The 15685-nt window shown below is 35.9% G+C and overlaps 2 protein-coding genes across 5 annotated transcripts; both read right to left on the bottom strand.

The window, feature by feature from the left end:
• On the bottom strand, positions 1-7403 carry LOC113707766 (protein ENHANCED DISEASE RESISTANCE 2-like). 3 transcript variants are annotated; one of them, XM_027230091.2, is made up of 21 exons: positions 7039-7403; positions 5552-5626; positions 5381-5434; positions 5240-5305; positions 5107-5162; positions 4793-4923; positions 4669-4715; positions 4497-4594; positions 4024-4119; positions 3874-3938; positions 3727-3798; positions 3203-3349; positions 2704-3017; positions 2072-2135; positions 1788-1963; positions 1535-1636; positions 1372-1422; positions 1146-1289; positions 845-940; positions 454-555; positions 1-324 (listed from the first exon to the last, which is right to left on the bottom strand). In XM_027230091.2, the coding sequence occupies exons 1-21, from the start codon at positions 7195-7197 to the stop codon at positions 232-234; spliced, it is 2208 nt and encodes a 735-aa protein (XP_027085892.1). In that variant the 5' UTR covers positions 7198-7403; the 3' UTR covers positions 1-231. The 3 variants fall into 3 exon arrangements, with proteins under 3 accessions (XP_027085892.1, XP_027085882.1, XP_071914901.1); XM_027230081.2 differs by having other exon boundaries at positions 2701-3017; positions 7039-7330; XM_072058800.1 differs by lacking the exon at positions 4024-4119 and having other exon boundaries at positions 2701-3017; positions 7039-7330.
• Positions 7404-10860: 3457 nt separating this feature from the next.
• Positions 10861-13936, bottom strand: LOC113707758 (UDP-xylose transporter 1-like). Of its 2 annotated transcripts, none has more exons than XM_027230072.2 (9): positions 13796-13936; positions 13655-13695; positions 13372-13499; positions 12871-13055; positions 12458-12525; positions 12171-12303; positions 11585-11746; positions 11207-11479; positions 10861-11100 (listed from the first exon to the last, which is right to left on the bottom strand). In XM_027230072.2, exons 3-9 carry the CDS (start codon positions 13490-13492, stop codon positions 11017-11019), a joined length of 1026 nt encoding a protein of 341 aa, XP_027085873.1. In that variant the 5' UTR covers positions 13493-13499; positions 13655-13695; positions 13796-13936; the 3' UTR covers positions 10861-11016. The 2 variants fall into 2 exon arrangements, with proteins under 2 accessions (XP_027085873.1, XP_071914887.1); XM_072058786.1 differs by having other exon boundaries at positions 13789-13923.
• Positions 13937-15685: the final 1749 nt, after the last annotated feature.

Here is a 15685-nt window from a genome sequence, read left to right as displayed (position 1 = left end):
TTACAGCTCTATCACCTCGGGTCCTTTTTCTCTTCATTTTGATTTCAATCTATTCTGACAAATTGACATTATCCCAGTTCCAATGTAATATACACCAGCCAATTGATTTTTTCCTTGTATAAAAGAATTGATACCGGCAGGTACATTGGAAGAATACTACGGTCAATTCTATAGACTTTAATCCCACTTCAGCACAATTCATCATCACGCGGGTCCTGGTTAACATCTGGTTTAGTGCTTAACTGGGATAGCTTTAGAGGCATCCAGATGGTTAAGACGACAAGTCCCCAGTAGGAACTCTGGAAGCTCATCCGTGGTGTTTGCCTGCAGGAAATGAATCTATTATGACAAACAGCGATATCATAAAAGGGGATGAAGGTTCCCCAGTGTTCGCTCTCCATCCATGTTTAGAGAAGAACAGAATCACAATGTTGCAAGATGCTGAGTTTATACCTGTACCAGAAATGCCATTTCTATGACAAGATTGTTAAGGTAACCAAGAACAAGACTGACCACACCCCTCGCAACAGTAGATGAACCGATATCAACTCCAAGCTGAAATACAAGAGAACCTTCATAATTATCAAAATACAAAGAGACCATTTTTCATGCTGTAACATTTTCTGGTACGAGGTTATGTTAGTCAAGTGGTAATACTCTCCCTCGTAGACTTGACGCGACTCCTTTGCTTCATCGCAGGTCCAAGTAGGGGCCCTGCCTCTCTTGCTTCATCGCATGAAGACAGGTGCGCAAGGAGATAAATGTAATGTTTCACTCTCATGTACTAGCTAACATGCTCATAACATGAATGCCGTATGGAATCCATCTGCTTTCAAAATTTTACCTCTATGTAGTTCTTCCCATGGAAATAATTAATTTCCAGTGCTTGACCAATTAAGCATGCTTTCTTCCCAACACTCTGCTTGACTATCCATGATCCCTGAAAAACAAATCATATATGATTTGAACATGTAAGCTCATATAATGCCCCAGAATTCTGAAATTTGGAAAGGCAAAATTGCTATTGGAAATAGATGTGCCACTGAAACCGTGGATGTCTCAACATCAAAAGCCTCAGCAAAAAAAAACAGAGATTCAAGACCTCACAAGATAATATTAATTTCTGCATTACCAACTTAACTGACCTTAGATATGTATGGAATGAGCTTGAACCTTGAATTTCTGTATGCATCATCCCCTTTAACAAATCTCTCCAGCAATGGTGCATCTTCCAGTGAACTACTCATCATGTAGTATAGGGCCAGATTATAAGTTGTCGAACCTGGCACCTTTTGTGATTGATTTAGGGTAAGTAACTAGATAAAAGAGTCAAAGAGGAAGAAGTGAATAAAATGAAAGGACTCAATAAACCTGTATGTTGACTATGAAAAAGAACTCTGGACCTCCTTTTGCAGCATATTTCTGCAGAGAAAATACAAACAACTTGTTGGAAGCCTCATGATCACATGGTGAAATGGTCAACTGTAGCAAGAAATTTGTGACACAACATTTTTCCCATGAAAGAATTAAAAACCTGAACAATGCTCCCAGGGCGGCCAGCAAGATCATCTTCTCGCTTGTCAGATCTCAACCAATCCGCGGCAACCATTTGCATTAATGTGCCATTTGCTTTGATCTGGAGATAAGAGCACCACAAGATGCAACCAAAAAACTATAGGTTACTAACAGGCTATTAATTTAGACTTGTCAAAACAGAGAGAGAGAGAGAGAGAGAGAGAGACCAATATTAAATTAAATTACAGATAAAACTTAATGTGAAAGAACACCTTTTTATGGTCATCCAAATAAGTTTTTCCACGAATCAGAAATGTAGAGGGATCTGTTTCTGTCCAACTTGAAAGCAGATTACAAGTTTGATCCTTTGGTAAAGTGAACCCATAGTTGCACGACATACTGTCTTCCCTTGCCATCTCTTGTAAGTCCACATAGCCCCTCTTCTGAACTGCAGTCAAAATTATCTAGTTATCGTAAAATAAAGAATGCCCTTAATTTAGAGCTGAATCGTTCTTTTTTTTTTTTTAAATTTCGGTTAGCAGCTTCATCTACTCACCTGCAAGATCATGTAACTTTTTAACAAAAACAGCAGCAGTAGATAATTTGGGTGTACGTGTATCCTGAAACATCAAAGAAGTAGATAAATAAAAAATATTTCTAGAAGAAATTAACAAGGTCTCTTTCCTTCCATGAAAAGTAGTCTCCTCAACTTTTACTTCACAAAACTTTAATTGCATAACAAAGCACATGCATATTTAATGGTCAGGCTCCAAAAACATGCAACTGTTGACTTGCTTTCCTTTTGATCTGTCCAAAAACATGCTTACTTCCCTAAATGGAACCTTAAACTGTTGAACAGTACTTCTTACTAAGTAGTTTATACACCAAAAAGGGCAGTGACCCCACATGCTCCCACCCTCTCCTCTAAATTTCAGTTACCGAATGTAAGAGTCCAACATGTTCACCACTTTGTCTTTCACCCATTATACCTATTCAAATATCTTATTTCTTTATCCAGTCAAACTAAGAGCTCAAATTTAGATCAGGTGTCCAAAAAAATGTATTCTAACAACCCTAGCTTCATAAATTCTCAGATTGCCTCAAACTATAAGCCAATGTTAAAGTATTAGTTGCTTTCCTACATTTGGAAATTGTGCTTCATTCAAAAGAGAAAGTGTATACTGCTACCTGAGAATATGTTTCTGAACTAAAATCAGAAGACCAGCCATTTTCTGATTGATCATAATCCAAAGGTTCTGGAACATCAAAAAATTCATCTGCCGCATCATTTAATCCCAAAAGGCTTGCGTGTTCTGAAGGCGTTTTAACCACTTCTTCACCCTCTACGTCATCGATGCTCTTCCTAGTCTCCAGCCTGGTTGGAACTTCAATTCTCAAACCTTCTCCAATCTGGTGTAATCTACTCTCTTTTGTCAGCTCACCAGATGAGAAATCAGACACTGAATTATTCCCTAGTTTTGCTCTAAACAACTCTCTCAGAGCTGCAATTACCAAAAGACGATTGAATCAGCAACAAGATAGTTGCACATTGCAAGACTTATAAACAAGATAGCTTTGCTCTAAACAAGATAGTGGCATACCAGCCAGTCTCCCTAGCATGCGGATTGTTATGGATTGCAAGACTTATAAACAAGATAGTTTTGCTCTAAACAAGATAGTGGTATACCAGCCAGTCTCCCTAGCATGCGGATTGTTATGGATCGGGCAGAGGATGTCTGTAGATATGATTTCCAAAATTTCCAGTCAATAGCAAGCATATGTCTTACTACTGATTGCTTCCCTTGATTTACAGGAGAAATTACAAATCCTCCACCTGTAAGGACAGTACAGTCTCTTATCTACAGCACAATTAATAGTATGAAGTTGTAAAATACAAAACAACCCTCCTTGAATCCAAAATCTGAAAAAGTTACATATAACGGGGCGCCTATGGTGACAAGAGTAATAATTAAAAAAAGTAGCACCATTGCAATATTAACCTATAGTCAATGTATGAACTGATGGATGCGTGCACAGCACATAAAGAAAAGTCGACTAACCAAAATCTAGAAGTAAAGAAAAGGATTTTCTAACAAGCCATGTCTGTTGCATAAACTAACAGCTCAATGTAATATTTGTTCAAGTACATATCAACAACAGAATAGCTTAAACCGCTTTTTGAATCTGTTCAATGTATTAAGCATACATTACTTTTAAGGCAGGCACGGACATAGCCCACTTGAGGAGGACACCTCTGGTGGAACACAGAATGGTACAGAATAACTGCAATAGAATGAAGATGAGTTAAACCAAAAGATACATATCCATCTGTGAGGGTTCCAAGTGCAACTTTATTACCATATGTCCCATCATCCTCCCTCCTCCAATAGCGCCGCAAAAGAAGATCCCTTGGTTTCATACCCCTGCAACAACATATATTGCATTCAGTCTCCTTGAAAATTAAAAAAAGGTATAATGTGTCTGTGAGGTTCAAGTCCCGAATCTGACCAAGGTAGCCAATTTCGGTATAACAGTTTATGAACTATGTCAGTATGACCATCAAGATGTTCAATCACACTGCCCTTATACAGACAGAAATCCCACCTGCGGATGAAGACATCAAAAACATCAAACCATTGCTCAATCACACTGTTGTAAAGATTGGGTATCCCAAGGAGGAGTTGAATATATAAAGTAATTTCGGTAAAAAATTGTGAACATGTAATAGCCACCCTAGCAATTAATTCAAATGAAAGAAGCTAGAGTCCAATATATGCCTTGAAGTTGAAAAGGAAATTGAATTTTGGGTTACAAGATTCCTGCTAGGAACGTGAATACTATCATGAAGGGAAGAAATAGTAAAATAAGAAACCGAATTTGGAATGAGAGATGTCAAAACTTTTGGCTTATATTCAATTGATCTTTATGTTAAATGCTTGAGAGATAATACTTTAGAACCTTATGATACAGTGGCCACTTACTCAGATCTTGAAGGACCAAGAGACATTAATGTTTGGAAAATAGCCTCAGAAGATCCATCAATGACACCAACAGCCATTATAGCAGGATGGTCATCCCACTGCAAAATATACAAAAGACTCAACAAGGATGGATACATCACACAGCTCAGATCCAGATACAAGATATACCAACCTTTGCATGAGATTCTCTATCTTTAGCTTCCTTAAATAGCCGGAGACCTGTATGCTACTAATGATTAAATGCAATTTCAGCAGTAAAGGATCTTAAACTTCGGTGAAACAAACTTAAACCATACCATTCTCGCAACCAAAGATTTTCCAGGGTGATGGTGCAATAACATCAGATGTCATGGCATCTATAACTCTAGACGAACGTAGGGTCCAATCAATAGAATTTGAGTAATGAGTTTTACTGGAACAGTCCAACCTGCAAATGAAAGGAAACCGGTTGAAATTCATAGATGAACTTACAGACAAGAGTTGTCTTTTTATTTTTCACCAAATAAATAAAACATATGAACAGGACAGTCATTCAGCATGAAAGTCAGAAAGCGATATTTCCTTGTTGAAAGCAGGAGTGAAAACAAAACCAGGTATGGTTTTAATGTACCTCAAAGACTTTGCATCAGGCTCGGAAGAATCAATAACAACTTGGTTCTGGTCCACCTGCAAGTGTCTTAGCAAACATCAGCTGCCAGAAATATATGCCATTGCTAATTTAAACAAAAGTCAGCCATTTGAACCTTTAAAGCAGCTTCCTGAATCGAATGCATCCATCTTGCTGCTTCTTCAGGACTACTTGCTCCCAGCTAAGAACTTCAGATTTAGTAACCATGCATGACTTATTTTAAACAAATTGAAAATTTGGACAAAAAATTCCGCACCTTCAGTTGATCACTGTGATTGGAAGTGTTGTAAAGTGTGAAAATGAAGAATACCTGCAAATTGAAAAATTACACGTCTTCACAATCTCTTAGAAGAAATACAGCAATAACCACTGCATTAGAGCATTAAGTGGGGGAAAAACGCTTATAAGGTGGAAGAGAAGTTCATACTCTTCTTTGAATGCTCTCTCTCCCATTATCAGCCACACGGATGCAAGAATCTATAATTGCACTTCTAAGAGGATCCTGAAAGTATACTGATTATGTCATTTAAAGCTTAGACAAGATGATACTGAAAAAGTTAAATAGCCAAAAAATCAAAGATAGACCAGAAACACCAAGGACGAATTTGATGCATTGTATTGAGGAAGTTCCAATAAGTCAGAACAAATGCAAAAAAGAAGGATGCTGTCCAACATAAAAGAAATAGCAGTTAGCTTTTTAACAAAAGAAGATATTTATCATACTCATACTCATTTTCAGAATTCAGAAGGGGTTAGTTGATATATATTTAGTTGCCATGGGATTTTGAAACAGCTGCATAAACACTTTAAACATTCTTAGTTGATAAATGCTGCCCAAACCAGCAGTTAAGGTCACTAGTTGCAGAGCCCTTGAACTATACACAGGGTGGGGTGAATAAGCGCTGTCAAGTTGGAGGTAAACTTATGCTTCCAATATTGCAACCAGAAGAAATTAATCGTGAAAAGTACTTGGACATGTATGTAAACTTCAGGTGTAGTAAATATTTAAGCGACTAAACCCTAAAATGAGTCAGAGGTTCAGCTAGATATCAAGAGACCCTCTAACCATGATCATTCTCATAACATGCTAGAGTGGCATCTTTTACTTCATCATCAACAGGAGCAAGCCTAATTGAGTATCGTATAGGCCTTCCAATTGATTCTAGACACTGATTGCAATCTACTGGTTTTCCTCATTGCCAACTTACTACTAACTTAACATCAGAACCCAGTTAACCAATGTACCCAAATAACAAGAAACGAAGGCCCACAAATTACTTGTACAACTACTATTCATGAGTATAATGCTCTACAGAAACTGACAGGACATTATGGCAGAAGAGAGAAGTAACTGGCAGAAGAGGATACTTTTCAATGTTCTGAAATTAACCTAGCTTAATGAGATCATCAATTGGCTTAAAGCTCATCTTCCTTAACACTCGCAATACAAAACCTGCAGTTAAAGTCTCAAAATTCAAAGTTTAAATAAATTCTGCACCATGGATTCCATCACAGGCCAGATGAAAGCCATTGTCGAACTATGAAAAATAAGATAATAATCAATTGCTGATGTTGGCAAGACAAAAGATCGCGCTTCATATCCAATATGGTCCATTTTCATTGCATTATGGTAAGAAGAAAACATAATCAGAAGTGATCAATGATCACTAATCCAGTACACCACTAGCACACAACCTCAGGCAATAACATAATGAACTACATTGGAACCCAAAAAATCAAACCCATAAAATGAAATTCTAAATATAATCCAATTCTTACTTTAATTTTTGCAATAGATAAAAAAGAGCTGATGACAGCAACTAGGAGTAAAACTCTGCAGAAACACAAAAATAAACAAAACTCGTCTACTGGCGAAAATTAACTAAAACAAAACCAATAAACAAATTAACAGACCTCGTCATGGGCAGGTGGGATTGATTTGAAGCTCTTAAGAAGGTGATCTTGAAGAACAAAGTATCTTTTTCTTGAATACTGCAGCCCAAACCTATTAGACCTTATCAAATACAACCACCCTTCCATTCTGCTTTCATCATTCTCAGGAACACCACCCATTCTTTTTCTTTTTTTTGCCAAATTCCCTCTTACAAACTCCAAAAATCCCACAAAATAAATCCAACCCACAATTTATATTTACTAAACAAGCAGTAAACGTACTTACTTCAACTTCCCCGAGTATTTCCTACATATATACTGTATAATAGTCGCTTGTCAGAGAATCTTTTACACAAAGAAGAAGAAAATGCTCAGTTCATATACGGGATTGCTGCGCTGGAGTCTTGAAGACAGAGATAAAGGAAAAGGGGAAGACTTCTTTCTCGGTTTATTGTCGATTATTTATTTATTTTTTCTTGTTTGGTCTCTGTCCGGGGTCTCGTTTTCACCGGCTGTTAAAGAAAGGAAGAAAACAAGAATCAGTAGGAGTGGCCAGTGGGGTCTTTGGTGGGGGACGTGGAGGAGTACACGAGACAAAAGTTTGAGAGGCTAAAATTATTAGGGAAGTGAAAGGACGGATTTGCCCTTGTTCGGTTTTGACGTGATTGGGAAGTTTGAACCGCCTGCTACCTAAAGCCGACCAGATTCAAATTTCTGGCACCTGCCAACTAGCAATTAGCAAGTTAGCAGCTACCTCCTAGTTGCAGTCCAAATTTCTGAATTTATTAATGGACAAATGCATATGGACACTTTTTTTTTTTTTTTTTTCAACACAGGGGTGTCCGGGTCAAGACTCGAAGGCGGCCCGACTAATCCCCTGCATATGGACACGATTATAAATAAAATACTAGTACTAATGTATGCAATTAATGCAATTCGTCGTAGGACTGCGCAAACAGTTGAATCGAGTCCAGATTTAATCCTATCGACTGTCTTGATTTAGTTTTATTAATCTCAAGTTCGATAAGTTGTCAATTTAAAATTCGAATTCGAATTCGAGTTCGAACTCAAAAAAATAAAAAAAAAAAATTATTTTATTTTTTAAAAAAATAAATAAAATAATGTTTTTTTAATAAAAAATAAAATATTATGAATATATATGTAATTTTATTATTAAAATAAAAAATTATATATATATTTGAACTCGCAAGCTAACGAGCTTAATATTTTTGAATACTAACTCGAATTCGAATTCAATTTGCCCAGTTCAAACTCGATATTGATCGAGTTTTAATTCGAATAGTTCGAACCGATTCGTTTGCAACCCTATGTTGTCAATTATTAATGTTGTAGATTATAGTACTACTTTTGAGCCTTGAAAGGTTCCAAGGAATTTGGGAATGGTTCTTGTGCACTAAAGACTATTGATAATTAGTTTTGCCTTTTTGTTGCGAGGAATTTGGGATCTTCTTCTTTTTTTTAAAAATCGTGGTAGATTTGCTAGATTTAGCCAAAATTAAGGATTGTAAATTATTTGAGATATTTTTGTTGTATCACTTTTTTTGATATGATGTATGTAAGATAAAAAGGTGATTGAAAAATGTTAAGGTGTAAATAAAGTGAAATAATCTTCAATCCAAACACTAAGCTGAAGATATTGATGTACATTGACACGTGTGGTGATTTGAATTTGTAGGCTTTTAAGCAAAATTCGGAAAAAAAAAATTGCAATGTGCGAGGTTTTCTCTAATAAGTATACATATAATATATACATCGTTTATAAGATGTGAGAGAAAGTTTGAGCTCATACTACTGTCTGTGGAATTAACAGAAAGAAAGGAAAAAGCTAATCACTTCCTGTTTCTTTCCCATGCCCCTTAGTAATTACTAATTACTAATAATTAAAGCAATATTAGTGTGTGATGATATTTGTTTCATGGTTTCTTTATTACTACGTGAAACTTTTACAATTACAAATTTCGTATCCAAATTTGGCTTTGATGGGCATATATTGAAGAAAACTTCAAAATATGCAAGGCCTTACAAATTTCATATCCAAATTTGACTTCGGTTGCGTGCATATATTCTTTCTTGACGAGAAGAACATGCCCATCAAATTTGGATTGATGGACCAGAAGAAAGACCATATCATTTTCTTATGTTAACAACCCTCCATTTGCTAACTTCAAAATTGGTTCACATAAGCATTGCCAAAACATCCCCTTTCCCCTAGAAGTTGAGGGTGACAATTACCCAAATGGAATTCTCTGGTGCATCAGCTCAACTGGATGATGACAATTGACAAATCTCATTGAACGGTACACGAGGCAAAATTTTTTTGTGAGGGGCAACTTTATTTCATGTGAATTTAGCCACCCCACAAAATTAAAGATACTGGAAACATGCATGCTTATATCAGTCATATACTCTTTAGATTTGGCACCATCCCTGTTTGGATAGTGAAATTATCCCAAATTATATTTTGCTTGCATCATAAACACATTTCTTAACCCATATTTTTATCTCACATACATCACATCACAAAAAGTGCTACAGTAATTATTCCAAATAATAACCTATCCAAACAGTTCTGGCTAAAAAAGAAGAACGTTTTCTGGCTAAAAAAGAATAATGTGAATATGTTTCTTCAAGCAGTTGGGGAAAAAAAAAATCTTAAAAGCATATTGTACATGAGAGGATGGATACTCTCTCCTGCCAATAGTATATTGTCACATTTTTTGTCATCCTTTTTGGGTTTGCAGTTCTTCCAAAAGAATTAATGTAGCTTCTAACCAAGTAACCATCCCTTATTTGAAAATTGTCAGCTAATTTGGTTGTATTTTTTTTTCCAACATGAACTAATGTTTTGGTCTTATTATTATTTTTCCCTTAAACTCTCATCATATTCCATTAAATCAGTGCTCAAAATTTGATGCACCAAAGAAGCATGGACGGAAGGATCTCATTCGTGTTTGCAGGCACATTTTCTAACGGCTAACGAAAGTTTAAACGGACCTAATCGAGCTGAGTTGGCTATTAGGGAGAGACTAAAATTACTTTTTGGGTGTAAATCGAGGGTTCAAAGCTCCCAACTTGCATTTTAAAACCAAAATTTCTTAAAATTTCACTAGTTGCTTGTCAACCTCTTCCGAATTTTTCCATGACTACTTTGGGTCTATACCTTGCTTTAGCGCAAGGTAGGCGTGGGAATATAATAGAATTATGGTTTCGATTAAAAAAAAATACAAAAAAGATAGAAGTTACAGTGGAAGGCAACGGACTTAGCCCAGCAGCTATAATTCATTAGTCCATGAAGATCACTCTGTAGCTACGGGCTATATGGGATTGGGTAGAGCATTTAGCCCAACCTTGTAAATATTGCTCGATTCGAGCAAAGCTGATGTCAAGATAACAGTCCAAACTGTGCTTGTTTAAAATTGGAACCTCGGACATAAGAGCTCTAAGCGATAAAATATCATGTTGAGCACAAAGGGAGAGGCTATCAAGTTGACTCAGAGTTTACTTGCAAAAAATGACCTTAAATCATGATATTCCTAAACAATAAACACAAATATTGGAATATCTAAAATCAAGAAGACGTGTTATTCACTAGTTTGTTTCTGTCGCTTAAGTCGTATATCGTTTAGTATAAGATTTTTCTTTTTAAGATGCAATTGTTCCAAGATGATGTCAATTTTTCACTTTAGCTAAAGATAAGGAAATCCAATTCTAAAAGAAAAAGGGGTAATCCAATTCTTTTCTTAATTATTGTTAGTATATTATTGATCTAAAGTTGAAATTACGAAAAAAAAAGGAGCACAAAACTTAGCAAACAAAGGGCAATTAGTGAATTGAAAGCATATTTATTATACATATCAAAATCGTCTACACACTTGTCGTGGAATGTCTGAATTAAAAAGAATAGCTCAAGTCTTAAGCGGAGTTACAATTGAACTTCACCTAAAAGCCTACTCCTCAATCTTGGGAGGCCTTAAAAGATCATTTTTCAGTCGGATTTTCCTCATCCTGATGGGCCATCTTCTTCCCGTTAGCCAAAAGTGGTGTGGTATCTTTGTCTTTATTCTGAAACAACAGTGTCCAATTATACCATCCCATTTTCAGTCAAAAAATAAATCAAGCAATTTCTTAATAATTAACAAAAAAGAGTAAAATTTAATGTACACATTACCTGAGACATAGATGAGAAGTCTCCCCCTTGTTTCTTCTTGTTCTCATGGGCGCAAAAGTACGAGTACAATCCCATTCCAACAATGGCTATTAGTATTCCAGCAATGTTTCTTGAAGTGAAAGGATCATGCAGGAGTGTATAGCCGAACGCAAGAACAAGGCACGTTTTAAGATGCCCTAAAACTTGATATGTAACAGGTGACGTCTTCCCAATCACTAAAAATGTACTGAAGTTAACAGATACGGCAATCAAGCAAGAAAGTAATATGAATGCCTGCAACAGTTATTTATCAGGGATCACTCGATCTAAACTTAATGATTTTAGAGAAAGCGGATTAAAGAGTCAATGAACCCAAAAAAGGGGTTGTTAGAGCTTTACCAATACAATAGGGGAATATTTGTGGGCAAACACATTTTGTTTGGTAAGGCACTGATCAACAAGAGGGCCTGAGACGAAGAGAACAGCCGCTTGAAATGGAGCTGATTGGTACAGCAACTGAGTAGACGAGACATTTAGTCTCTTCTGAATTGTGTTTGTGAGCTGAAATTAGAATGATTGGTTAAGGACCAAGCAACAAGAATATCTCCCAAGGACGTCCTACAAACATCATTCTATCTTTCTTTTTACTTTTGTACGATAATACTCTGGAAATGGCAGTCTAACTATGATCAACCGTGGTGCCTTTTCCTCTTGTAGCAAGATGATCATCTTTGTCTCTCTCCTTTGTCCAAAGGATCAACCTGCATTAATTAATCACTTTTAATAGCTGTTCGTGACATGTTTTGTCACATTTGATGATTATGACTGTTAATTTGCTGATCCTAGTTAATTAGTCTGGCATTGTACTACTGTAATCAAGTCATTTGGCCTATTGGCAACGGAGTGCATGATAATCTTCCTTTTTTTTTTTTTTTTAAAGCAAAGATAACCAATGAAATTAAATAAAAGAAAAAGAAAAGGATACAATTTGACCAACACAAGTTGTAATGATGGCCAAAAGGGAGAGAACTGTTCCCAGAAAATTAAGCTGAAGGTCGGTTATGGAGGCAATGCCGACACCGATGAGTAGGACGAATAGAGAGAACTTGATCTTCTGGCTGCATATAATTTGGACCATCATGAAACAGCGGATTTGGGTTACATAAGTAAAGCTCAAAAAAAAAAAAAAAACTTGCATATAATAATAGGCTTGGTTGAAAAGTTAATAATACTTCCAGATTGTAATTATTAGCTTTTCTGCCTGAGCATTACCTGAAATGCTTTTTCAAGAAAATGGTCTCTAATAGAACCGTGAAAGGTATTATTGCAAGCTTGGTCATCTGTAAAGCATGAATCACAAGAAGCAAATTAGTGGAGAACATTAGGGGAAAGAAAATCCAAAAACGTTAATTTGCATAAATGACTGGTGATCGTAAATAATAAAATAAATCACCAATTAATTAAGTCCCACCTCTTCCTTGTTGAAAAAAAAAGTGTACTGCTCAATGAAATTACTGCACTTTGTAGTTTGTGCTTATGTAGTGTAATCAATGTGTTAATGCTGATTTAGAAGATGAAATGCATATAAAAAGCTCGAGTATATAAATATGAATAATGTAGTAAATCAAATTTTTTTTGTGCCTTTTTAGACTGTAAAATTGCTAGATATATTTTATTTACCGCACCTGGTAGAATCCAATGGAGTTAAATCCCAAGCTTAAGTTGAGGAAACCTATCGAAACTCCATTCAAAATGCCGAAGAGGATGACCGTCTTCATGTCGACTGGCTTGTTCTCGAAGAAATTCATGCGCAGAGCCACATGTAGAGTGCAGTACGTTACCATCAGGTGCCAACTGGTCAACGTTGTTGCTGGCAAAATTGAATTCAAAGCATTTATTCAAATCATCCTGGAAAGACTACTAATTCCACCTGATAAATTTCAGGGTTCGATTTCCACATTAGAAAAAAAAAAAGTTATATATATATTTGGTTTTTGTGTAAAAATATACATATAATGCAACAATCGATAATTATACGAGTAAATGTTATATATACTGACAGTATATATACACTGTCAGAATTGAAGATTTGCATCGTTAACAGAAAGCATTTTGTAGGTTAAAATGGTACGAGTTGTGGTAGCTTGGGATAGAAGCATGTAGATACGGATGGAGATTGTCTATACCAAATGGAAAACCAAGATTGCTCATCAAAGCTTTGTTGACGATGACAATGGACACTGATGAAGCCACAGATAGGAACAATGCCCCGATAACTCCCAACTGGTTGCTCGTCATCTCTCCCATCTTTCACCTAGAAATTAAAAAAAAGAAAAATCCTAACAAGATTCAGGGATGATTATTAATTTAATTTTGATTAGTGCTTCCTATGAAGACGTAAAAAGTTTGGGTAGAAGATAGAGTCTCTTCAGCATTTCTTGGATATACAGAGTTATATATTGAACATACCTTCGATTTACTGCCGACTGGAGCTGGTAGTCTTGGGAGCCCTGAATTCACAAAACAGTCAGCAGATGATCCTACTTCTGATGATAGATACGCTAAGCAAATTCCAATACTCAGACAAAGATGAAAGCAAATACTGCTGACAAGAAAATCAAGATTCAGTGGCTCCACAAGACCAGTGCACCCTAAGGAGACAATTGCAATGTAGTCCTCGGGATATTTGGGTCCGGCCGGGCTTGAATGAGGGAATTTGGTCTGTTTGAAGCTCTGAAGGTGGAGGGAGAGATAGAGTCGTAGAGAAAGAGGGAGATATCAGGGGTTTGTGGCTTGAAGGAGAATGAAAAACAAGATCTCTTTTATTTTGTAAGACTAAGATCGAATGTGGTTGGTGCTAACGTCGTTAGTTCCAGTTTTTTTTTTTTTTTTTTTTTTTAAAAAAAAATTTTATAGTTGTTTGTTGGTTCTGTCTCGGTTTAATCACTTCCAGGAAGGACTTAACTGCCAGTTTAAGCAAGAGAACTGACCTGGTATTTTGTTTTAAAACAAATTATTGCCATGAACATTAGAACGATTAAGTCGGAAATGCAGTTAACAAATTAAAATTGAACCTTTTTCTATACAAGTGAGAAAAATCTGTGTATTTCCAAATCTGGCTCTGATTTTAAGCATGCGTTATAGAGGATTTAATGCGAACAACATGCTATAAGAGAAATATGAGTCTGCTTCTACATATTTGGTTGTTTTGTAAGAGAAAACGCTTTAGATTTTTTTAGTCATCTTTGTTTCTTTAACGAGTTTTTTTTTTTTTTTTTTTGAAAAAAAATGAGTTTATTCATTCATTATGCATACGACCGACTGATCAAATTCTCAACCTAGATTTCCATTATTTCTTTATGTGTTTATTTTTTTGGTTTTCTGGGCATGACAAAGGGTCCTTATCATCTTCTCAATCAGTACAAAGACTGATTTGATTTGAGGAGGGCAGATTTTATTGGTTTATTAAACAAGTCTTAGTACATAAGAATGGAAGGTGGAATGAACATTTCTCAATGTCAGTGAGCGAGGAATCTGCCAGTGTAAGCAAAATATTTGCACCCAACACATTGCGAAACTGTCCGTTTGGTGACCTTAAACACAGACTTGGGTCTCACTCCATACATTTTCCAATATCCTTGAATATCACACCAACCGATGCCCTCCATTGCATAAAAAGCACATCCTTCACCAAGAACAAATAGATATAGTAGGTATTAGAATATGCTACTAGGGTCCAATTAGGGACACTCTGGATTTTGTCAAATGGTAGCAGAATGGATTATACACACTTTTACTTTTTTGAGTAAACTTCAACGTCTCAAATTCAAGGCTTGAAAAAACTTGTTCGTTGATGATTATAATGTTTAAATCTCCTTGTGAACAATATTGGTTTTCTTGAATGGTATTAGACATACGAGACCTGAGATTCACATCTGCTGATGATTAATTGCAAGAATTTTCTTGTTTTTACTTTCTTTCTCTTCATTGCATGGTTAGTTCATAGTATTTCTTTTGGAACTCATCATTCGTCTTTGTTGCTCATTGCTTTTATCACTCCAATACCACAGTTTATCATTTATTTTTTGAAGTAAGTTTCATCTAAAAAATTTAATGTCACTTAATTAATTCATACGTTTTATTTTTTGTTATCAAATGCGTTTGAACGTGTTAAAATCTGCATTTCTAAAGCATTCTTTAAAATAGGTATGGGTACCATCTTCCCTGCAGTATTGTCACAAGTTGGTGTCTCGCGGTTCTGCACGATAACCCGAATAGAGCAAAAATTTAAAATGAGAAAAAGAAAATCAGAACTGCATTTTCCGTCATGAGACCAAAATTAATTCCATCTTTTGTTTTTGTTATCATCCCAAAATTCAACTTCCATACGATCATCTGAAAAATTGGTCAAGTCAAAGATATGAAATGGGATACAACAAACTCGCATGCCCCTTCTCTCCCACCGCCTCAAGAAAATAGAAAAGGGAAAAAAGGGGAAAA

Source organism: Coffea arabica, chromosome 1e, assembly GCF_036785885.1.
Source record: "Coffea arabica cultivar ET-39 chromosome 1e, Coffea Arabica ET-39 HiFi, whole genome shotgun sequence".
In the NCBI taxonomy this organism is placed as follows: domain Eukaryota; kingdom Viridiplantae; phylum Streptophyta; class Magnoliopsida; order Gentianales; family Rubiaceae; genus Coffea; species Coffea arabica.
This window is presented reverse-complemented; position numbering and strand designations above follow the sequence as displayed.

What these genes read in the sequence shown, in the direction of transcription:
- LOC113707766 (XM_027230081.2), bottom strand. Translation starts at nt 7,197, where the DNA reads ATGGGTGGTGTTCCTGAGAATGATGAAAGCAGAATGGAAGGGTGGTTG. An exon ending in CTTGGTCCTTCAAGATCTGA is followed by an intron (nt 4,120 to 4,496) that starts GTAAGTGGCCAC and finishes CTTCATCCGCAG; the next exon opens with GTGGGATTTCTGTCTGTATA. An exon ending in TTTTCATAGTCAACATACAG is followed by an intron (nt 1,290 to 1,371) that starts GTTTATTGAGTC and finishes CAATCACAAAAG; the next exon opens with GTGCCAGGTTCGACAACTTA.
- LOC113707758 (XM_027230072.2), bottom strand. Translation starts at nt 13,492, where the DNA reads ATGGGAGAGATGACGAGCAACCAGTTGGGAGTTATCGGGGCATTGTTC. An exon ending in ACTCCATTGGATTCTACCAG is followed by an intron (nt 12,526 to 12,870) that starts GTGCGGTAAATA and finishes CATGCTTTACAG; the next exon opens with ATGACCAAGCTTGCAATAAT. An exon ending in TTCTTGAAAAAGCATTTCAG is followed by an intron (nt 12,304 to 12,457) that starts GTAATGCTCAGG and finishes AATTATATGCAG; the next exon opens with CCAGAAGATCAAGTTCTCTC.